This window comes from Sarcophilus harrisii, chromosome 6 (assembly GCF_902635505.1).
Source record: "Sarcophilus harrisii chromosome 6, mSarHar1.11, whole genome shotgun sequence".
Taxonomy (NCBI): domain Eukaryota; kingdom Metazoa; phylum Chordata; class Mammalia; order Dasyuromorphia; family Dasyuridae; genus Sarcophilus; species Sarcophilus harrisii.
In genome coordinates, this window is record NC_045431.1 from 169,631,401 (window position 1) to 169,656,888 (window position 25,488).

Here is a 25,488-nt window from a genome sequence, read left to right on the forward strand (position 1 = left end):
AAAATGCATATGATTTCCAATCATATATTTCCAATATAGCAGCAATGAAAAACACAGTCATGGTCAATGGCAAGTCAAGTCAAGGACTGAAAAGATAACCATATAAAAAAGAAACAGATTCAAAGTGAAGGGACAAAGGTCCAAAGGCAAAACCAGATCTGCTTAGGGGAAGTACACGACACCATTTGTGGGCACAGAGAGCAATGTCATTCAATGTCAATTCAGAAAGGATTGACAGAAACATAATCAGTGGCCAAAGCAAATAAATAGAGCCAACTAGGTGGCCCATTGGATAGCATACTAAACTTGGAGTTGGGAAGGCCCAAATTCAAGTCCAGTCTTAGGGTACATATTAGTGTTGTGACCCTGGACAAGAAACATAAGTTCTGTCTACATCAGTTTCCTCAACTGTAAAATAGAATAATAATAGCTCGTACTTCCCAACCTTCCCAAGGTAACAACCATGATTAAATGAGTTAACAAAATGCTTAGCACATATTAAGGACTTCACAAATCCATCTTTCTTTTCTTCCTTCCTTCCTTTCTTTGTTCCTTTTGTCTTTCTTTCCCTTATCCCTTCCTACCTTCTCTCCTCTTTTCCTTCCTTCCTTCTTTTTCACAGGAATAAAATCACAAGTCCAGATCAATCAGAAAAAATATAGAAACAAACAAATATTAGCACCATTTACCTCTCTGACTGCTCGTTCTGACTGACCAACATATTTATCCATTAATTCAGGACCCTGTAAGAAAAGAAAGCATTAAATGATTAGAATCTACAAGTTCAAACATTTCCTTCCTATGATATGAAGGGAAATTGTTGGTGTTTTGTTTCCACTAGATCTTGGGGATGCCTTAGAGTAATGACACTGTATATGTCATGGACTACTACATTTTTCAATATATTACAGTAAAGCTGGTGCCCATTAAATACACACAGTATGGTCACGAGATTAAAGACTGGAAACATCTCTTTGGCATCTGAACCTGAATGCAAGAAACTCTGAAAACCACAACTCGAAAAATATTGGTTCTTATGGCATCATTCTGTATGAGGTAAAAGCACACTTGATAAGCATTCCCTGGTCTTTTCTTCCCAACTTCAACGAAAAAAGAAATACTTCATTCATCTAAAGTTTACTTAATTGGAAACATCAACTTTCTGAAATACGTCAGGATCCAAGAAGGAAACCACAGAGGTCTCTCAGAAGCCAAAATAGATGTTACAACATGGGTGTACTGAAGCCCGTACCCTTTAGTACCAGGAAAGACCCTCGGGCCCTCATTCAAAAGGAAAGTTACACTCTGGACACAGAGTTCTCTTAAACTATGGTACCCTTTAAGGGACTGTTCTTTTCATACAGAGCAGTTTCATGTATGAAGGGGCAAGAAAAGCACCTTTGTGTAAAAAAAGAGTGAAATTAAATAGGAAAGGATGTGAGATATTGGCTCTGTCCAGTGAACATTTTTTGATGCCTGTAAGTAGGAAAAGAACTTTGCTTTAATAAAAACTGCTAACATTTATAAAGAAACAGCTTTCAGGAGGATTTGAGCAATTTAGGACAGAAAAGGATTGTGGAATAAAGACTTACAGGAATGGGAAGGAAACCAGCATTTATTAAGCACCCTAAGTGCCAGGCACTGTTCTAAGAGCTTTACAAATATTACCTCATTTGTTTAAAATGAGATTGTGAACTATCTAGTCTCATTTGTATAAAAGCAGTTTGATAGCTTAGGAGGCAGAAAAAAAACTTTTATTTACTAAAAACTGGAGATATGTGAGTATACAGAAATAGTTTCAAGGCCACAAAATGAGATGTTTTATTTTCAAGCACTTTTAGAGCCCAAGATCTCAAGGTCATTTAGTTCATTTACATATAACTGTTTTAAGAAATAAGAAAGTAAAACAAAAAAATGAGAAACACAATTATTTGGAAATTGGGGTTAGTTTTTAAGAGACCATTGATATAATAAGAAAAATGTGGTTATTGAAGTGAAAAAATTAATTGAGCTCTAAGAGGCTTTGATGTAAGCCACTAAAAAAATACTGGGGCAGAAAAGGGAAGGATAAGAAAAAAGGAGATCAAAATCAGCTTTATTGGGATGGAAAGATGTTAAAACAGTGAGCTAACAGAAAGCTTCAGCTACATGGGGAGCAACAACCACACAGGACTGGGCCTGATATTTCCAAAACAGCTTTTCAGCTGTCCGTGGGAGTACTTAGAAGGGACTGATAATTTCTGCTGTTCACTCTGGCTGGCTTGAGAATACCACAAAAAGACAGAGAACAAGTTGTGCAGCTACTGTCTAGGAAGAAATGCTGAGCTTTAATGGCACAATTCCCAACCATGGTGATTGAAGAGCTTGGAAGTCAACCTGAGCTATTGTGCATGAAGCTCTATTTATTGTAACTGAACTGGACATTACAGTATCCTGGTCATACCAGGATGTGCTAGCTTATATTATTCAGAGAAAGCCAGCTTGATGAGTTTTGTAGCAATTTGGCTGTTCTAAAAATTAAGACATAATACTTTCTCCATATCCCCTTAAAAGTGATTGCAATTTTAGTGATTTTATAAGTGAACATCAGTTCAGGAATAAAGCTGGAGATTTGTGAGGATAAACAATCAACAGAAAATTAGTTTTGGGTGTCAAAGCCTGTAGTCCAGAGTTGTAAGCCACCTTGGGTCTATGAATTTTTCTCCCTTGTGGGCTTTTTTGTCAGTTCCCTAAAAGGAAGTTCACTCTCCCCCAGGGATATTGAGTGCCCTACTGGAAAATATATCACAAGTTTATGCATGGGTCATAATGTACTTATCACTTCATTTGTTTTAATATATTATTTTTTATATTATATTATATTACATTATATTATATATAATTATATATTATAATTATATTAAATAATTATAGTATTTAATATATTAATATATAATGCAATTATGAGTTCCTTTCCTTTGTTATAAGTAAATAATTATGATTAAGATATGTGTTACTATGTTTAATTTGCATCAATGTTAATGAATCTAATGGAATTCAAGAGCTAAAGTCACAAGTAAGTAAGTACATTCCTCCAGTAGGATCCTGAGAGAATTTGAGTTTAACACATGGTAGTGGTCCTACCCTGAGAACTAGATCTTCCAATGTGAGAGCAGGCGGAAAAAGGGAATTAACCTGAAGAACAGGTAGGTGTTAACAAGCCCATATAAAATATATAAGGTCCTATAACATAATTTCCACATCCTCTTCTCCAGTTATTATACTAGGTCACGTTTTCTTTAACTAGAGTTAGTGTAGAATAGGAAGATGATGCTAGAAACAAGTTATGAACAACAGCAAGAAGTAATAAAAGATAATGGAAAGAAAGAAAGAAAAGACAGAAAAACTAGACTTTAATATTTCAATGGCCTTCTGGCTACTTCCTCCAGAACTACAGATCACCATTGATCTCATGCATTCTAATACTGCACTACTTTGGCTCCCTCCCCAATTCTTCATCAAGCCATCCAAGATGCTGGAAGATCTTCCTTTAGGTCCTAAGAAGCAGATCCAAATCCCAGCCTACATGAACCTTTCCTTCCTAAGCTCCCAAGATGGTTCCATTAATTTTTCCTCATTGTCACAATGTGATAATTCTAACCATAGAGGCAGGCCAAGAGAATCTCTCTTAGATAGTCTCCATTTGTTTTAGAAATAAATTTCAAATTCTCTCATCATCAGAACAACTTGGACTGACCTATGGTGAAGAGTGTAAAAAACTGGTTTTTAAAACCTATATTCGAGAGAAGGGAAGTTAAAAGAAGAGATGGGAACTCTGACTAGAGTGGATGGACCAATGATATTTAAGAGAGAGAAAACAAAAATCTTTATTTCTTATCTTTCTGCTATGAATGAATGACATTTGTAATAGAATTGTCAAAAATAAAAATAGCTAAAGAGGGTACTGATTGATACAAAAGATAAGGAAGGAGACAATAATAAAGCCACTCCGTATTCTTGGTCAACCTGGTCTAGATGAATCCTATCCTCAGATACTGACAGTTGAGACATTAATGTAATAATTAATGTAATGTAACCCACTGGTAATATCTAAAAGGTCATAGAAAATGGGAGAAATGCCATATATACCATGATAGAAAATTTTGTCCCAATTTTGTAGAAAGTAAAGACAACAGAATCTGCAAACTTTTGGCCAGTAAACTTTACCTGAATTCCTAGGGAAATTCCAAAATAGATTATTAAAGGAATGCCTGGTAAACAACTAGAAAGGGGAATGATGGCTACAAAAAGCCAGCATGGCGTCACCAAGAATAAGTCATGGCTAACCATCTCACTTCTTAATTTGGCAAGATTAATAAATTGTTAGATGAGAGCACATGCTGTGGACAGAGCTGACCTTGATTTTAGGAAATCTTTTTATAAAATATCTCATTCTCTTCTTTCACAGATGATGGAAGAATATTGAATAGAGGAAAGCTTCCTAAACTGTGTGCCACATAACTGAATGAGGGAGTCGCAAAATTATGATTTATTAACAAGAAAGGTTTGATTTGTATACCTATTTTATATACCCATATACCTGGGGTTGTATAAAAATTTCTTGGGCAAAATGGCGTCATGAGTGGAAAAATTCTAAGAAGTCCTCAATCAGAGCAATGGTCATTAAAGAGGAGTGGGAAGATATAACCATATACAATATTTCCAAGAAGTTTGATTGAGAAAGGGAGAAAAAGTATTACAGTATTGGATAGTGGAGATGGTTGAGAGTTTTTTCCCGCAAATTTTGAAAAAAACAAGAGTAGTCATACTAATATTATTTGCAAGAATAAAACTCTCTTGTTTGATAATAACATACTTTCTGGTCATTGTTCTTATGGAAAAATCCTTCCTTTTTCACAATTACTCATGATTCAAAAATATGAAATCTAATTAAAAAAACCTAGTGCACCTAATATTCCCATGCAAGACACCAAGATCTATGAAATAGAGAGGGGTCATTTTAAGATAAGAGATTTTTTTAATTTGAAAGGACTTTCAGAAGCCATTGCTTCTGACCCCTTCAATTAATAGAGGAGGAAGCTAAGGAAGAAAAGTAACTTGTCCAAGATGATGTAGGTAATGAGCTGTGGAGAGGTAATATTGATCTTGTGCCAAAACTGAATCCTGATTCCACTATAGCCCTAGGTTGAACACAAGCCTAATCAAATATTTTTGCAAAAACTACCTAGTGAACTAGTTTGGAGCTGGTTTGCTCCAATATGTTTGCTAAGACTACTCATGTGAAAACAATCTTGGATATAAAAATATTACCTGGACTGTTAATTCATTCAGTCATAGACCCAAATGAACACCTTCAATAAACAGAAAATTTTAGCCTACTTGAATAAAGAAAGATGTCCATTGTGATAGAGCCATTTGTACCCAGAAAGTGTAGATCACAACATAGTATTTTCACTTTTTGTTGTTGTTTGCTTGTTTTTCATTTTCTTTCTCATTTTTTTTCCTTTTTGATCTTACTTTTCTTGTGGAGCATGATAAGTGTGGAAACATGTATAGGAGAATTGCACATGTTTAACATATAGTGGATTGCCTGACATCTAAGAGAAGGGGTGGAGGGAAGGGAGAGAGAAAAATTTGGAACACAAGATTTTGCAAGGGTGAATAGTGACAACTATCTTTGCATATATTTTGAAAATAAAAGGCTTTAAAGAAGTTTTTAAAAGATGTCCATATTAATTTATCTTCAGGAATAATAATAGCTTATATTTATAAATCACTTAAAGATATAATGTGTAAAGTACATTGCATATATGATTTCATTTTAGGATCATAAGAAGCCTGCAAGATTGGAAGCACAACTATTATGATCTCCATTTTACAGAAAAGGAAGCTGAATCTGCCTTAAGTCTTTCTGACCACAAGTCTATTTATAATGCTATATTGCTTCAAATACCTGAAATCAAGAGTCCATTTCAAGTGGAGAAAATGAAAATGTGAAGGAATGTTATATTTGGAGTCAAATGATTCGGATCTCAGACCTGCTCACTACCTCTGTGACTTTGGACATAATGACTTTCACGCTCTGGGTTTCAATTGCCTCCTGTGTAAAATGTGGAAGGGACAATATCAGGTATTTACTTCAAGGAGTTCAAAGATAAAAAATACTGGATTCTTGGGAATAATAGTTCAATTTATATCAAAATATTCATAGGAACATTCTTTGAGGTATCAAAGAATTTGAAACCAATGGATGCCCCATCAACTAGAGAATGTAGTATATGATTTTAGTGGGATATTATTGTACAGAAAGAAATGATAAATAAAAGGAGTTCTGAAAAAAAAAATCTTCCTGAAGAGCTCACTAAAAGGAAGTTAAACTTTGAATCATTAAAAAAAATCGACAAAAGTGGGAAAAAAGATTTAAAAAAAAAATTTTTAGCTTCTATCTCTCAGGCAGAAGAGAAAGAGGCTGCTAAGGTGCCCAATAACAATAAGCAGTAGTAGTAGCAGTATATTATGCTTTAAAATCTGCAAATCACTTTACATAACATGTTTCATTTAATCTTCAAAAACTCTATAAAATAAGAATTATTATTATAACCATTTTACAGAGGAGGAAACTGAAACTAAGTGACTTATCCATAATCACATACTTACTAAATGTCTAAGTTAGAATCTGAATCTCAAGTCTTTTTGGTTCCAAGTCTAGAATTCTAACCACTAGCTGCCTTGGCTAGATTGTCATAGACAACATATGTTGTCAGGATGAACAGCTAGGTATCACAGTAAATAGGATATCAGACCAGGAGTTTGAAAAACTTCAGTTCAAATCTGACTTCAGACACTTCCTAATTTTGGGAACCTAAACAAGCCATTTACCCTGTCTGCTTCAATTTTCTCACCTATAAAACAGGGATAATAATAGGGATAATAAAATTGACTGTAATTTTCTAATTTTTTTGAATCAATATTATTCAAAATTTACTTTTCCATTTTGGCCAATAAACATTGATTACTTTACAACAAAAAATGAATATGACATTTTTTGGAAAAAGCTCTATAAATCTTGTGATATATTATGCTAGTGTTGACTATTGTCACTTAAATGTTTTTCTTTGTCACAACAGAGGGCACATTCTGGAGGGAAATGTTATAGGCATTGACAATGATATAAGAACAAAGGTCATAAATAAAACAAAATAAAACAATAAATAACAAAATGAAGGGATCAGATTCAATGACTTTTCTGATTTATCATGAGAAAAAAAAAAAGCTTGAAAAAGACAGAGCATATGACTTGAAATTATTGGTGAATAAAAGGTTATCTTCAGAGAAGTGCTAACTTTTTAGAATTGGACCATATCAAAAAAGTAAGAAAGCTTTTTGCATTTCAAACATATGCAGCTCAGTTTCTCTACAAAGCCAACATACAAAAGTGAACCAATCCTTTCTCAAGAAGCCAAGAATGTACTGAGCTCGTTTCATCCCAGTGCTTCCTAATCTGGCTAACAGGAGACCTGGTGAAAACCCTGGCCAGAGGCCAGTCCGGCCTTCCTCCAGAACTCTGTGAGAGTTCTTGCCATCTGAAATGCGCTAATCCCCTTTAGTGGCTCTAGCCAAAAGCAAGAGAGGAAAGAGAGAGGAAACGACCAGTGAAAAATATTCTGACGTAAGTGACCCAGATGACAAACGAAATTTCAGCAACTGTCAAGTGTAACAACCTGCAGCAAAACAGATCCACATGGGGGAAGAGGAGCAGAGCAATGTGTCCAAACAATCATTTACTATGACCAAGTTAGATTTACATCAGGGATATAAGATGACTCAGTGTTAGGAAAACAATTAACAGAGTTAATGATATTAAAACAAAACACTCCAAACCACATGATTATATCAATAGATTAAGAAAAGACCTTTGACAAAGTACAACACCCATTTATACTCACACAATAGGCCTCCCATGCAAATCATGAATACTAGAGGGAATCTTGAGTAGAGATGGTTTCATATCCAGAGAGTTCAGTTAATTTTAATGGTGAGAGATACTGAGGGAAAGACCTAAGAGCCTTTTTTTTTTTCTGAGCTAACTTTCAAGTTACACTCAAAGAGAATCCCACCTCACATCTTCCCTCTTAGAGCTCCCCAACACTCTGGTTTTATTTATTTGGTTGCTTACATATGTGTGTGTGTGTGTGTGTGTGTGTGTGTGTGTATATATATATATATTTGTTTCAGGCCAGATTTGAACTCAAGTCCTCCTGATTTAAGGGTTAGTGCGCTCAACATTCTGTTTTTAAAAAATTCTTAAGGTCCATGGCCCTCAATATTCTATTTTTGGAGCAGCAGAGGCCATGGAACAATGGATTTGTGATAAGGAGGACTTGGATCCCAATTCTGCTGCAGGTACTTCACTGTGTGACCACAGATAAAACACCTGAGCTAAGTTTTTGCTTCTTCATGTGAAAACCACAACACCTCCACCTCAGATGGAGGCTGTATCAAATATGGTCACATAGGCTGGATTCTTTAGTAAATTTGCAAAGCTAGGCAAAAATCACCTATTATTATATTTTTATAAAGTGATATGTGAGAGTTCCTTATTCCCCAACTAACTACAAAGTACCTTAACACAAGATCTGCACTTCCTCTAAACTACAGAACTCCAATCCATAGCCCAATACTCTGGACAGAGAAAGCACTTACAAAAATGGTAAATCACGCCTGATCATAGTAGCCATGAGGTACGTACAGTTATCTTTAAGATGTTCTGAACTAAAGACCCAAAGTATATGAGACATCAAGGGTTGGTTCTGATGATGGCATTGGAGACCCCTGACTTGGGATAGCAGGAAAGGACCCCCAAACCATTCAGTCCTACTCCTCATTTTAAAAATGCAAGTTCAGCTAAAGCAGCCAATTAACAAGCTTTATTAAGCTTTTACCATGCACCAAGAACCATGCTAAATGCTGAGAATACAAAGAAAGGCAAAAGATGGTCTCTGCTCCCGAGGAGCTCACATTTTAGTGGTGAAGACAACAATCACACAACTATGTACAAACAAGGCAGAGATGGGATAATTTGTGCACAACAGAAGAAAGGCCTACCATTAAATCACCCAATGACTTGTCCAAGATCACATAGGAAGTAAGCATCAGAGGAAGAAACTGAACATAAGTACTTTCCAAGAGGCAACTGTGACAAAGGGATAGAGATTTGGACCTAGGACTGTGAACCATAGACCTTGGATGACTTGAGTTCAAATCTTGCATTTGACATAAAATGTCTATGAGATCCTGGATAAGCTATTTAAACTCTCCATGTTCTGGGTATCCCTCTAAGATTATATGGTACTGCTTTGGTGAAGGGAGATTTTTCCACTGGGTGTTCACTTTACAAATGAAGTCACAGGACTAGTTCCTAGCCCTCTTCAAAAGCAATGACCTTTAAATGTACTAAAACATCAGTCTTTAAAAGCATTAGTAATGAAAAGTACTGGCAAACTCTAGAAAACAAGGTGTGCATTTAAAAACCAAAGAATTGCATACCATGAGACAAGAAACTCTTCTTGTCCCACAAAAAAAGTCTCTGGAACCAATATCAAAACAATATCTAGGGATAATTTTCAAAATTGATCTGGTTCTTCAATTTCATTGAGCACAAATTAGCTTTGGGGGAAAAAAAAAAGGTTCACATTTCTATGAAGTTATGAGAGGTTTGGGGAGGCCGGCCTCGTGTTCCTTGTGGAATGATGGGAATATGCTCTGTGGTTCAGAGGGAAGGAATCCAGACTCAAACTGCCTGAAACTGGCATCCAACCAAGGCCTTCTCATGCATTCGGAAATGAAGGAGACACCTTTCTGGAGGCGCCTCTGTCTCAGACTTATGCTTCAGAAAGGCTGAACCCAGGAGACTGAACAAAGATTTTTTGCCACTCTGAAGCTAAACTGCTCTCTCTCTCTCACTCTCTCTCTCTCTCTCTCTCTCTCTCTCTCTCTCTTTCTCAATCTCTCTCTCTCTCTCTCTCTCTCTGTCTTTCTGTCTCTCTTTGTCTCTCTCTCTCTCCTTCTGTCTGTCATTCTGTTTGCCTTTCTCTATTTCTCTCTCTCTCTTCTCTTTCTCTCTCTCCTTTTCCCTACTCATCGTTCCTCTTCTTCCCCTTTCTCTTCTCTCTCTCCCTCCCATTTTCTGATTTTTCTCTCCCTTTTTTCCTGTTCCTCTCCATTCTTTCCCCTTTTTTCCTTTCTCTTCCTTTCTTCCCTCTCTCCCTCCCCTTCTCCTCTACTCCCTCTCTCCTTTTCTCTCTTCCCTACCTCCCCTCTATATTCTTTCCATTAGGATAGACTAGAAGGGAAAAGTTAGCCATAAAAAAAGAAACTTACCTTCACAGCTAAGAAGTTAAGTCCACTTTCATTGGCCAGGGCCTTGGCTATCATTGTTTTTGAGCATCCAGGAGGCCCATAGAGAAGGATTCCTGTGGGCGGCTGAATCCCCATCCGGGCAAAGGCCTCTGGATACTTCAAAGGCCATTCCACAGCTTGTTTCAATTTGAGTTTGATGTCTTCCAGTCCTCCGATGTCCGACAAGGATACCTACAATGCAAACCATTTGCTCCATGTCAGCAATGCCAGGACAAATAGAGGATTGGATAAAGAAAAATATACCCACCAACTGTTTTCAAAATAAAAGAAGGGAGAAGGGAGACATAAGGCTTTGAAGAAATTTTTATATATCAAAATGGTTTTCTGCTTCGATAAGTGTCTCCTCTCTCATCCCCCCATTCACCTGAGCCCTATCCATATCCTCTTCCAGATTGGGCTAGCCTTCCCACTGTGCCTCCTGGGACTCCCACAGTAAAACTACCAAAGTTTCATTGTAAATTGCCTTGAATGTCCCACCTCTAACTGAAGACCTGACTCCTTAGAATGACATTATATCCCCGGCCATCCTTTCCAATACTGGCTGCATGTTCTCAAACGTCCCAACTCACCATCTGGGAAGCAGAGTCTGAAAACTCCTTGTTCCCTTTTGCTTCCCTCTACCCTACACCATCACCCAGCAGCCTCTCCACCTTTAAGATTCCCTTATCAACATTTATCAGACAATCCAGATTCTGGTGGCCATTAACTATCAACTTCCAGGATGTTTACCTCCTTTTTCAATGAATTCATGTTCTCATTACCTCAGGTTCATTTCCTTTCCAATTCTTGCTCTCAATAAAAGTAATCAGAGTGAGAGAGAAAGAAATTCAGAATAAAGGGGACTGTGTTCCTTAGGAAACAGGAATCCCAAATGGCACAGTGAAAGAGGTAGGGGATGGTGTAGGATGTGGTTTAGAAGGATAGAAATAAGAGAATGAGAGGTGAAGGTTGGAGATGAAGTTTTTTTCCCAAAATGGCCAGTGATAAATTGATACAGAGAAAGGAAAAGAAATGAGAGATACTGTTGGAATAACAGTGGGTGACAAATAGGATGCCCACAGTCACCAGCAAAAAACAAAAATAATAACAATAATAAAAGACTACAGTATCAGGGCTTTGGCCCTCCAACACAATGGAAAAGCTGTAGATACAATGATAACAATGAAGCTCAAGTCGCTAATGGCTGTTGTAGATGGTGAGGAGCAGAATCTGGGTACTACAGTTGCTCCTGCTCTGGAACAACTGGTGGAAGAATAGCCATTAAGTCAGAGAAAGAAGTAGGGCTATATGGTATCTTTCCTAGCCACCAGCAAGCACAATGGTCAACCAAGAGAGGTTGATATTCTATGAAAGTCTCATCCTCCTCTGGAATCACTATTCCATAACAAGCAAACTCCCTGTCATCTTGGATCTTGCTTTCTTAAACAATTTCCTTCTATTAATTCTTAATTCTGGGAAGACTTCACCCAGGGAAGTGGTTCAGAGTCTTATTCTCAGAGGGTTTTCCATAAGACGATGACTTTAAATCAAAGGAATACATTCAATTATCTATTAAGAGTTGGAGAAATTGTGCCAGTTCTGCCATGCTCCTCATCCCTTCACTACTCTCCCACCTTTATCTTGATGTACTGAAAGAAAGTACAGGAAAAAATTCTGAAAGCATTTCTTGGGCTGGTTGATACATGAGAACAGTTAATTAAAGACTTGCAGACTTACAGATTTAATATGGAATTAAGAATATACAAAAGAGAGACCATCCTGTGTCAGATATGAGAGAAAACAAGACTAAACAAAAACATTACAAAATAATACTTTGCTTTAAAAAAAAAAAAAACTTAAAAGAAGCCTATTTTAAGTAATATGATGCTCTAGTATATCTAACAAGAGCTTTCCCCATTCTGGACCTCAGTTTCCTCATTTGTAAAAAGAAAGGATTGGGCCCCCTCCCTCTAGATCTGAGATCCTTTCCAGGGCCCTATGATTTAAGTTTCCCCAAGTTTTACAAGCCTCTCAAGCCCATCTCCTGCAGAAGGGGGGAGTGGCTGATTGCACTTCCCTGCTCAGGCGCTGGCTATGTTGGCACGTAAGTAAGCTTGGCAAACAAAGGGTCCCCCAGACAGGCTGCTTGTCTGTGCTGTCTGAAAGCTGACAAAACCTTCCTGAGACATGATGAAACAGAGATCCTGGGTAGCTATTTCCTGTGTTCCGTGGGAACCCTTGCCAAGAACATTTCATATCCTGATCTTGTCTTAACCTAAGACCAAAGATGTATTTCAAAAGGATGTGGAGATGATGAAGTAGAGGGGGAACAGGGGGAAGAGAACAAATGGGTTGCCCAAAGCCACTGGCAAAAACCAAAAATAACAACAATAATAAAAGGTTGCAGAATCAGGATTGTTGGCCTGCCTTCTTGCAAATCTCCTTCACAATGGAGAAACTATAGATTCCCCCTCATGTTATTTGATTGAAACGTAATTCAGACATTCACCAGTTTCAATCATCGCGCTCTCTTTTTTTAATCATATTCAATTCAACAACCATTTATTATGTGCCTTACTGTAGGTAGTAAGTTCTGCAAGGTATTGGGGAAATGCTAATAATATTTCATATTTGAGAGGCAAGATGGCATTGTGGATAAGGAGCTGGCCCTTAGAAATAAGACCTGGATTCAAGTCCAGCCATGAGTATGGACGGGCTGTGTAATCTGAACAAGTCATATAGTCTATTTGCACTTCAGTTTCCTCATCTGTACAATGACGAGATTAGAACTAGTTGGTCTCCAAGGTCACTTTCAGTATTAGATCTAAGTTCCTCTAACCTAGTAAAGGTCTCACCATGAGCAGAGAGATTCCACAGTATAATAGCACAAGTGATTTATAAATAAGTAAATTCAAATATTGGGGGTACATACTCAATTTTATTTTGGCTGTCTGTTTTTACTTCTGGAGTGTGCAATCACATATGTCAAATGAAGCTCTTTTCCAAAGTTTTGACAAACAGCAAGATAGAATTAAGTATGTTTCTGGAGACCACAATAACTTCTTCTTCACAAAATCAGCCTTTTTGCCCAAGGACAGACGCTCACAGCCTCTACCTCTTGAGTTTGCAGAAACCAGAGAATAAAAATAAGCTCTTCGGAAAAACAGAAAGTTTGGCATGAGGGATCCTTGCTACTCATCCTGAGGGTGTCTTAAGGAGGGAATTTAATTACGGTCAATTAAATGCCAATTTTAATCCCCTCCCCCATCATTGCCCAAGAAATCTACCACTAATGAGCTCATCCCCTGTAACCAGGCTGACTTACCACATCCCAAGGCTCTAGGCTCATCTGAAAAGATGCCAGAAGAAAAAAAGTAAATAAGGAGGTAAGTGTTGAATATGTAATTAATGCAACAGACAGGCTTTTGATTATTCAGATCACAGGGAACCTTGCTGCTGACTTCTTAAAATGAGGGAGAATGAAGAAGATTTATTTAGCTGATGGTACTAGGTATACATTAACAAATCTGCAAGATGCCAGTCCTTAAATCTGAGGAACTGACAAGATCAGAGATCACAGGACTGAGACCTTGAAGAGACCCTGGCAGTCACTTAGCAAAGCCAGTAACAAAGGGTACTCAATGAATATCTAGCACAACTCACACTTGATTAAAAACATTTCCCTCCCCTATGACCTTTCCAAGTAGGCTTCCAGCGCTTTGGTTTCAATACGGTGGAACCAACAACTTTCTGGACAACCTATATCCCTAATAGACACCTCTAATAATTAGAACAGATTTTCCTACATCAATAATTCTAATTCTGTCTCTCTGCTTCCACCTACTGCTCCTAGTTCTGCCATTTCAGGCCAAACAGAATAAATCTAATGGTTCCCACATATATCTAATACTTGTATATTTATGGAAGTGAAGAGAAGGAAGGGGAAAAAAAAGAGAGGAAGGAAGGAAGAAATGAAGGAAGGGAAGAGAAAGGAAGGAAAGGAAGGAAGAGAAAAAGAGAGAAAGGGAACTTTTAGAAGGATTTTTTAGAGGCTTTTTCCCCCTCATATTTTTTCCTAAAGAAAGTACTTTTTTCACCAATGATAATCATTCCACAGCCCACAAGTAACAACAAAGCCCCCTGTGGTCCCTTTCCAGCTAATAATGCATCAAAAAGAAAAACAGCATGAAGCCATAGATTAAAAACATGGTATCAAAAGAAAGGAAATGAAATGTCATGTGTATGGAACTGCAAACAAGCCATTATAGATGGATTATAGTTTGTGAAGGGGAATGAAATATAAGAAGTCTAGAAAGGCAGAAAGAGGGTAGATCATGAAAGGCTTTAAATATCAGAGGGTTTTATATTTGAACCTAGAGGAAATAAGGAGCCAGTGCCGCTCATTGAGTGACAAAGTCAGATGTTTAGTTTTAGAAAAATCACTCTTGCAGCTAAGTGTAGAATGGTTAGTGGGGAGGGTTTTTTTTTAAATTATAATAACTTTTTATTGACAGAACCCATGCCAGGGTAATTTTTTTACAACATTATCCCTTGCACTCACTTCTGTTCCGATTTTACCCTCCCACCCTCCATCCCCTTCCCTAGATGGCAAGCAGTCCTATATATGTTGAATATATCATAGTATATCCTAGATACAATGTATGTGTGCAGAACCAAACAGTTTTCTTGTTGCACAGGGAGAATTGGATTCAGAAGGTAAAAATAACCCGGGAAGAAAAACAAAAATGCCAACAGTTTACATTCATTTCCCATGTTTTTTCTTTGTGTGTAGCTGCTTCTGTCCATCATTGATCAACCGAAACTGAATTAGGTCTCTTTGTCAAAGAAATCTACTTCCATCAGAATACATCCTCATACAGTATCGTTGTTGAGGTATATAATGATCTCCTGGTTCTGCTCATTTCACTTAGCATCAGTTCATGTAAGTCTCTCCAAGCTTCTCTGTATTCATCTTGCTGGTCATTTCTTACAGAACAATAATATTCCATAACATTCATATACCACAATTTACCCAACCATTCTCCAATTGATGGGCATCATTTTCCAGTTTCTAGCCACTACAAACAGGGCTGCCACAAACATTTTGGCACATTCAGGTCCCTTTCCCTTTTTAGTATCTCCTTGGGGTATAAGCCCAGTAGTAGCACTGCTGGGTCAAAGGGTATGCACAGTTTGATAACTTTGGGGGCATAATTCCAGATTGCTCTCCAGAATGGTTGGATTTGTTCATAGCTCCACCAACAATGTATCAGTGTCCCAGTTTTCCCGCATCCCCTCCAACAATCATCATTATTTTTTCCTGTCATCTTAGCCAATCTGAGGGATGTGTAGTGGTATCTCAGAGTTGTCTTAATTTGCATTTCTCTGATTAATAATGATTTGGAACACTCTTTCATATGAGTGGTAATAGTTTCAATTTCATCATCTGAAAATTGTCTCTTCATATCCTTTCACCATTTGTCAATTGGAGAATGGTTTGATTTCTTATAAATTGGAGTCAGTTCTCTATATATTTTGGAAATGAGGCCTTTATCAGAACCTTTAACTGTGAAGATGTTTTCCCAGTTTGTTGCTTCCCTTCTAATCTTGTTTGCATTAGTTTTGTTTGTACAGAAGCTTTTTAATTTAATGTAATCAAAATTTTCTATTTTGTGATCAATAATGGTCTCTAGTTCATCTTTGGTCACAAATTTCTTCCTCCTAGTAGGGAGGGTTTTGAGGCAAGGGAGACCAGACTAGCCAAAGTTCCTCACTGTCCAGACTCATGGAATCTTTGAATTGAAAGGGTCCTCAGATGCATTAAAGACAATATTTTCCTTACTAGTAGATCATTGTCCTGGTTTTCCTAGTCCTGGACAGTGACCATTCTACCTCTGCATATAGGGCATTCTACCTAGAAGGACTTCTCAAGATGCAGAGCTGAAATGCTAGCTGACTTCTAGATATAAAATGATCAAATGATGGACAGAAGCAGCTACACCCAGAGAAAGAACACTGGGAAATGAATGTAAACTGTTTGCATTTTTGTTTTTCTTCCCGGGTTATTTATACTTTCTGAATCCAATTCTTCCTGTGCAACAAGAGAACTGTTCGGTTCTGCACACATATATTGTATCTAGGATATACTGTGCAATATTTAACATGTATAGGATTGTTTGCCATCTGGGGGAGGGGGCGGAGGGAGGGAGGGAAAAAGTCGGAACAAAAGTGAGTGCAAGGGATAATGTTGTAAAGAAATTTAAAAAAAATATATTTAAAAAATAGATATAAAATGATCAGCTATTTTGTTTGTTTGAGAGACAGAGACAGACAGACAGATACACACATACACATACACAAACACCCACAGAGAGAAACACAGAGAGAGAGAGCAAGAGAGTGAGAGCAAGAGCAAGAGAGAGAGAGAGAGAGAGAGAGAGAAAGAGAGAGAGAGAAAGAGAAAGAGAGGAGGGGGGAGAAGAGAGGGAGGGATGAAGAGAAAGAGGAAAACTAATTTACCAAGTGAAAAAGTTAAAAAAAAAAAGTCATGACATAAATGAAAGAGAAGAACCAATTATATGCTCAAGAAACATGACTGAGACAAGACAGACATACTGACAAAAATGCAAAACATTTAGATTGAGAAAAGGATAAACAGAGAAGATATAAATGAACTCAATAAAAACCATGTGTTTATATCAATACAAAGTTCTTGGCAAAGTACATTGCTTGTTTCTAGTTAAAAACAAAAACAAAAACAGAACACTAAAAGCAAAGTAAGAAATGCTCATCTCCTTAATATGATCATTAGAATCTCTTTAAAACCAAGAACTACAAAAATATTTGCAGCAACTCTTTCTGTGATCACAAAGAATCAGAAATCATGGGAATGCTTAAAAATTGGGGAATGACTAAGCAATATGGGGATTTGTTTTGTTTAACTATATAGGCCTGTTCAAAGGGTTTTGTCCTTTTCTTGATGAGAGAAGGTGTGTAAAATAAATGCTTGCTAATTTAAAAAATAAAAATTATTAAAAGACTATAGTTTAAAGGTCACTTTGACAGATTATGTGGAATCTGATGATTCTGATGAACTCATGCTAAGTGGAGATAAATCTAACATTATTGTCAAATGAAACAATAATAAAAATATTAATAATTGGGATTTAAATAGAGCCTTAAGGTTTATGAAATACCTCACAATTATTATCTTATTTGAATCTCACAATAATTGTCAGAGGTAGATGCTACTATTATCCCCATTTTGCAAATAAGGAAACTGAGGCAGAGGGAGGTTAACTGATTTGTACACAGTTAAGTATTTGAAGAATTCAAGTCTTCCTGACTCTAAGCCCAACACTGTGCCATCTAGCTTCCCCAAACTAGCCCATTAAAAAAAGACTTAAAGAATTAAAAAAGGAACAAATAGTAATTTTTCAGAAAGCTGCATCTGGTAGAGATTCATGATTTATATGCCATTTTCTTTTTCTGTTCTTTATTAAATAAAATGTTTATATTTATTAGGTTTATAAGGAAAACAATTCCAGAAGGAAAAAAGAAAAGGAAATAAGTGCAATATCCAGATCCAACCATCTATTTTTAAATACACAAGGAAAGTGAAGCCCACAAGGCTACATTCCTTGTCAAAAATCACACAGGAAGTTTTCATGCCAGGATTAGGAGGCAATTCTGAGGCTCTTTGCCCTACATCCCAGGAGGAGTCCAACAGAGATCTCCCAAACCAGAATTATCATGGGAAACTTTATGGCTAGGTACAGACTCACAGCCCCACTAGGGCTAGTCTAAAAGAATCCTAAGATACTAAAAGAATCACAGAATAAAAATTTTAAGAAAAATACGAAAGTAAGCTTATTTTTATATTGAAACATTTCTGGATATGATCAATATTACTGGATACATAAAATAATAGTTAATATTTTAGTAGTCAAAGTACTGTTGGCATCAACATTTTCTCCCAGAAGCCAGATCTCCAACAGGTAGAAATTCAAGGGTTTTACAGCAATTTGAGAAATATGATTCTAGATCCAAGGAGTTGATCACCCGTGAGGAAAGATTAAGAGGACTCTGTGAACTTAGATGGGAAAAAATCTACATCCTTCTTGCGCTCTCCCTGAAACAGCATCATTTTCTTCAGTTATGAATAGAAACAACAAATTATTATTTTAAGAAGGAACCTAAGGGTTTCTCCGGACTGACCAAAAGGTCCATGAAATAAAAAAGGTATTGAATGCCTATTCTAAACAAAATTGTTTTTGTATTTACTTTGTATATACTTATTATGTACATTATATAAAAATATATATATATATATATATATATATTCATGAAACATAAAAGGCATTGAATGCCTATTCTAAACAAAGTATTTTTTTGGATTTACTTTGTATATATTTATTATGTAAATTTAGTATGTTTTATTTATATATATATATATATATATATATATATATATACATGTGTGTATGTTGTTTCCCTCATAAGTTTATTCCAGAATGGGAATATTTTATTTCTGTCTTTTCATCCCCAGTACACAATCGGCACTCTATAAATGCTCACTGAATAAAACTGAATCAATATTTGTGCACATTTATTTAGACAAATGTTCACTCAGATAAAAGTGAATAAAGCTGACTCTCGGACATTCTTATATATATGTCCACCACATGGGAAGTACAAGCATGACTAAGTTTCATCTTAATAAAATCCTTGTCTACTCAAAAACAAACAATAAAATAGGTCATTTCAATACAAAAGGTTCAGTTCTAATTGACAACATTGCTCACCCAGGGACATTCCATTCCTTGTAGACTAAACTAATGTTGGCACATGTTGGATCCCCCCCCACCTGAAACCATTCCTCAAAAGGAAGAGAAATACACACTGTCATCTCCTACTTGGTTGAAGTGGGTCTTAACAATGGTTTCACCTCTGAACACTCTTAGGCATAAATCACTCAGATGGCTTGACACACTACTCCTTCTTGTAGACACATTTGCCAAGACATTAGAAGGGAAGGAAAAGAGGAGTCTCCCTACAGCAACGGTGCTATCACAGGACTTTTTTCTCTCATAATTTTCTATGGAAAATTATCTTCTAATTTGTGTTCATCTTGTCTAAGCTCACAGGTGACACTGCAGGCACCATGGACAGCTGCCACCTCATGAAATCCCAAAAGAAAAATGGCATAATATCATGGTATTATAAATATAGGATCAGAAGAAAATTAAGAAAGTCTTTCATGAGCTCAATTAACAAGAGAGCTGTAGAACTCCTTAGGACATGTAAGATCAGTTTAGTAACCCCAAAAGACTGAAGGATCATAGATTTAGGTTTGGGAAGGGCCCTGGCGGCCATCTAGTTCAACTACTTAATAGTATTATTGAGAAAACTGAGAACAGAGAAGATTTTTAAATCTGCCAAAGGTCACACAGCTAGGTCAAAGGTAGGATTTGGACCTAAATCTGGAGGCTTGACAGCCAATGTCCTTTCCATTCTACCAAGTGATCAGAGCTCCAACACATTCTCAAAGCCTCAGGGACAAAGTCTTTCAAAATCCTCAGTACCCTCACCATCCTGGTGCCCTATCTTCCACAGAAATTCATGTCTTCCAATTCCCTTTCTAAAAATGAACAAGATGGGAATTCCAGATGTGATCTAAGCAGAGCAGACCACAGAACAGTCAGAGAAGGAACTTCAGAGATTATCTAGCTCATTCTGTACCCCATTCAGAATTCCTCCTCTTGGCTGTCCCCATCCAACCTTTGCTCAGAGGCCTCTAAGAAGGGAAATCCACCACTTATCAAGATGATCCCTTCATCCCTGGGCCACCTGGGAAACTTAGTCTGGGTTCCATTGCTTCAAGTCCCAAACTCCCATCTTTTAAAGGAAGCCTTTCCCATCCCCTCTTAATCCTAGTTCCTCCCTCTGTTAATCACTTCCTATTTATTCTGTATAAAACTTTGTTTCTATGCATTTGCTTGTCCCCGTTAGATTGTGTGTTCCTTAAGACCAGGCATTATCTTTTGCCTCTTCTCCTAACCCTAGCACATAGTAGGTACCTGACACATAATAGGTGTTTAATAAATGCTAACTGATCGACTGGCTGGCTAAACACTGAATTAGTCTTTTACTGCTGAGGTCAGTTTTCTGACCTTTTCTTGTAATTATCCAATTACATTTTCACTGATAATGCTGATTTCCATCCCTAGCTCTTAGGTAGCCCTTTTTTTTTTTTTTCACTCCATAGCATTTAGTGATTTGAATACAATTATGCTGAACCAAGACCAGCAATACTGAGCCCCAGGCAGGCTTGTGTGCCAAGAATGGGGGAATAGGTGAAATATCTGTTCCAACCCCATCATCCATCCTGATTAATATCCCCTTCATCCCAGCTCCAATGCCCCAGTTATCATCCTGTGGGTTCATTGTTCAACAGATTTCTTTTACATGATTCTACTCTAATTGTTTGGAATGAAGTAGACTGCTAATTGTTACCAAAAACCAATGCCGGCTTATAATAAGCAAACCTCCCCTCATAGGAAACTTCCATTTGTATTTGCAGTCCCAGAGTTGAGTACAGACCTTGGACTTATATAGGCACTCAAATGGTTGCTTCCTGATTCATTGGTTAGCAGTAATGGTTCTAATGGGGAAAAGGAGAGAGAAGCTCTCAGCAAAAAAGCTGTCTCTACCACAGCCTAAATCAGACAAGTTTCCCCAGAATTATATGGACTCTACCAACAAAGAGAAATCCCGGGGTTTCCCCCTCTGACCCCTAAGGCTAAATGTTTACAAAATAATTATGTTCAGATGTGAATTGTTGGTCAATACATTATCAAAGAGTTCTCCCTGGCCATAATGCATCTTGGGTCGTAGAACTCACAGAGAGGACATGAATCCAAATAGAGTCTATGCTTCCCTAACACTAATTAAACAGCCATGAATATGGGAACCATGGTCTACCAGAAAGACCAATGGACTTGAGAATTAGGAAACTCATGTTCAAATCCTGACAAACTCCAAAATTTACTAATCAGCCAACTATGATCTCATTTTCCTCATCTGGAATTGGAAATAATACTCACCCTACCCTTCATCTCTCAAAAGTTGTTATGAGAAGTACTCTATAAATTTTAACATTAATGGAATTGTAAAATATATATTATTATTTAATAATATCTAATATTTATGTAGCATTTTAAGGTTTTGGAAGCACCTCACTTATAATTCCATTTGATCAAAACTCTATGAAAAAGGTGCTAAACTTACTTCCATTTTAGAGATCAGGACATTAAGACTATGACAAATTAAGGGTCTTTTCCCCAGGATCACATAACTAAGAAAAGTCAGACTCTTCCTCTGTCCACTATTTCTTCCCTGGAAGATTCATTCATCTTTGTCACCCCAATTCATTCAAAGAATATCATTAAACACCCACTGTGTGTCATACATTGAGTCAGCCACAAGAAAAGCTGATTCTCCCAACGTCCTCACAGCCAGTTTTCTTTTTCTGCCAGAATTTTCAGGGCTGGTAACTTTCCTGGTCCTTTTCTCAAAAAGCCACAAAGGAAATATGAGCCAAGATTAATAAACAATCCACCCTAACAGTTCCATTCTGGTGACCAAAGAGACCCGCCTGTCATTCATCTAAAAAACAACACTGTGACACATAGATTACTAGGGAAAGGTGTAGGTCAGTGACGTGATGGCTCCCCAGCCCAGGACAGTGTGTGAGCCAGGGAGGACTTGCTGTTCCTGTAAGAACCCAATCCATAATCCTTCAAGGTGGAAAGAGTGGCTGGCTTTCTCTGGCTGAATTAACACACACAAATACACACATATACGCATAACACACACATGGGTCTATTCTGCATTTCTCAATGAAATTTCAAAATACTTCAATGGACTCTCTTAACTTGTGTCCGTTCTAAATACTGACTGAATGCTCAGAGTTTCATGAAATAGTCTCACTGATGTGGATCCAGAATCCCTGAAAATCAGCCACACACCAGCTTTATCTTCTCAACCAATACATGTGTTGTTGCTGGTCTTGCTGGAGTCCTTCCATGGGAGTCCATGGGTCCCATTGTGGTGTGTGTACATGTCCCCAACTGTTCTCCCTGTCTCACTGCCTTCTTTACCAGTCATATAAGTCCTTAAGGGTCCATTAATGGAAAATGGCTAATTTAGCATCTTTTCATTTTTTTTCTCTGCTTGGACTCTTGCGTTTCCCTGATGAGGCACTTTTTAGCAAACAAGCCAACATTGTACAAAACCCTTCTTTATCTCCAACATACTTAGCAAACAGGCACTAAGCTAAACACTTTATATCTCATTTGATCCTCATAACATCTCTGGGAGATGGTGGTAATAATAATAATAATAACCATAATAATAAATAACATTTATATAATATTTTCCTTGTGCCAAAGCACATAATTAAGTCGTTAAAATTATCTTATTTGAGCCTCACAACATTCTGGGGAGGTGGATGGTATTATTATCCCTATTTTATAGATTAGGATACTGAGGCAAACAGAGATCAAGTGACTGGCTCAGGATCATGCAGCTAGTAAGTGTCTGGGGCAGAATTTGAACTTGGTTCTTCCTAACTCCAAGCCCAGCACCCTGAGCTGGTCCTCTGCCTTTCCAATCAGTTATTGGGTAGTTTCCGTTGCAGGTACTCTGCATCCCAGTTGCATAAGACCCATGCCATATCCTAATGCCAGGTCTTCTCTCTGGCCATCTCCCACACCTGGAATGCTCTTCCCTCCTCATCTCCACCTCCTGGTTTCCTTCACATCGCTGCTGAAATCCCACATTCTACAGGAAGCCTTTCCCAAGCCCTCTCAGCGCTAAGACCTCCCTCTGTTAATTATCACCGGTACATCCCCTTTGTCTGTGGTTCTCAGATGTTGTCTCCCCCATGAGAGCACCGGCACACAATAAGAACTTAATAAATGCTTGCTGACTGATACAGTCCTTGTGTGTGGCTGTGTGACTTTGGATAAAGCATTTAACCTCAGAAAATAGCAGGAAACACTCTAAGGCTCCATGCAATTGCATAACCATTATTAAGTGCTCACTTGGGGCAGCCAGATGGTGCAGTGAATAGCTCACTAGTTTTGGAATCAGGAAGACTCTTCTTCACGTATTCAAATTCAGCTTCAGACATTTGCTAGCTATGTGACCCTGGGCAAGTCATTTAACCCAATTTGTTTCATCTGTAAATTGGGCTGGAAAAAAGAAATGGCAAACCACTCCAGTACCTTTGGCAAAAAAAGCCCTCATGGAAAAGCCCAATGATTGAAACAACTCAACAACAAAAACTGCATAGTATGTGTCAGGTACTATGCAAAGCACCGCAGATACAAAAAGAGGTAAAAAGACAGCTCCTGCCCTCAAGGAGGGCAGAGGGAATATCCTCTGCTATCTAATAGCAGAGGGAATATCCTCACCTGGGAGCTCCCCATATCAATGAAGTCAATGTTTGCTTTAAAAAAAATCGCAATCTAAAAGAAGGGATTCCTAACAATGGCATAGGGAGTCAGAGGACAAGAAGGGCCCCTACAAAGGGGGCATATAAGCTGAGCCCTGGAGGGAGTGAGAGGTTCCAAGAAGTAAGGAGGAACAGAATTCCAAGCATGAGGGTCAGCCTGGGCAAAGGTTGGGAGGTGGGAAATGGAATATGAGGACAATGCAACTGGAACAAAGATGATACATTATGTGGTGTGACTTACATTGGGGACGTCAATGGCCACTTCCCTCATGGCACTTGGCTGGACTTCATTCATGGCCTGGAGGAAGTCACCGAGAGTCACCTTCACCGATTCCCCGACCTCACCATTAGGAAGGTCAGGCAGCTGCTTCTGGACCCGCCGCCAGGCGTGCAGCCCTGCAGAGAGAAGACAGAAAAATCTCCCATTAAAACACCAGCTGAATGCCAGTGAACAAACCCATGGTATCTTCCATCCACCATACCTAAAAGGAGGAAGCCCCAAGAAATAGCCTAGGGCTGGCGGGAAGCAAGAGATTTGTGACGTGTGAGATGAAGGAATGGAGAGGAGGGACATCTAGAGAGAAGAGAGAGGAGAAAACTGAAGAAGGCAGACAGAGAGAGACAGAGAAAAAGAGAAAGAGATGGGAAAGGGGAAAAAGGGGGGAAGAGACGAAAAGAGGTAGGAGGGAGGGAGGGAAGAGGAGATGAGTAAAGTAAGGAGATGAGAGAGAACAAAGGATGAGAAAGAGGAGGAGAGAGGGAGGGAAAGACCAAAAAGCATGGAGAGAGAAAAAAGAGAGAAAGGAGAGGTGAAGACGACAGACAAACAAAGAAACAGAGACAGAAAGACAAAGAGAAAGAGATGGGAAAGGGAGAAAAGGGGGGAGAGACGAAAAGAGGAAGGAGGAAGGGAGAGAAGGGAAGATGAGTAAAGTAAGGAGATGAGGGAGAGCAAAAGATGAGAAAGAAGAAGAGAGGGGGAGAGACAAAAAGGCATGGATAAAGAAAAAAAGAGAGAGGGGTGAGGTGAAGGAGACAAATAGATAGACAGATAGAAAGTGACAGAGATAAAAAGGTGAGGAAAGGAGACAGGCAGGAGAGAGAGAGGACAAGAGCAAAAGGGGAAAAGGGAAGAGAGAAAGAGAAAGGAGAAAGAAAGGAAGAAGGAAAATGGAGAGATGGAGAAGAGAGAGAAAAAGAGAGAGAGAGAGACAAAGAGAGAGAGAGAAGACAGGAAGATGGGGGAGAAAAAGAGGAAAGGGGAAGAGAAAGAGGGGAAAAAAGGAGAAGAGGAAAGGGAGAAAGTGGAAGGTGGAGGTAGAGAAAAGGGGAGAGAGGTAGAGACAGAGCCAGCGATGAAGCAAGCACAAACATGGAATAAACCTGAATCAATGAGAGATGGCATAGACAATGAGAACTTATTGAGTGCCTATTTGCGCCAGGAAGTGCTAGAGTGACAGCCAACATAAAGGAAGCCCCGGGTTATGGCGGCTGTATGACTGAACCAGTCCCTTACTCCCTCAATGCCCTAGTCCAGGGAGCAGCAAGCCACAGCTCTCCATCTGGCTGCC

General features: G+C 38.1%; 1 protein-coding gene across 2 annotated transcripts in view; it reads right to left on the reverse strand.

Moving 5' to 3' along the window:
* The window catches only part of SPATA5 (spermatogenesis associated 5), a 244,693-nt gene that overhangs the window by 196,425 nt on the left and 22,780 nt on the right, over positions 1–25,488 (reverse strand). For both annotated transcript variants that reach the window (XM_031941363.1, XM_031941362.1), the window contains exons 10-12: positions 24,159–24,313; positions 10,381–10,590; positions 690–743 (exon numbers count right to left, since the gene is read on the reverse strand). In XM_031941363.1, the coding sequence (XP_031797223.1) occupies positions 690–743; positions 10,381–10,590; positions 24,159–24,313 (419 nt within the window). The remainder of the gene's footprint in view (positions 1–689; positions 744–10,380; positions 10,591–24,158; positions 24,314–25,488) is intronic.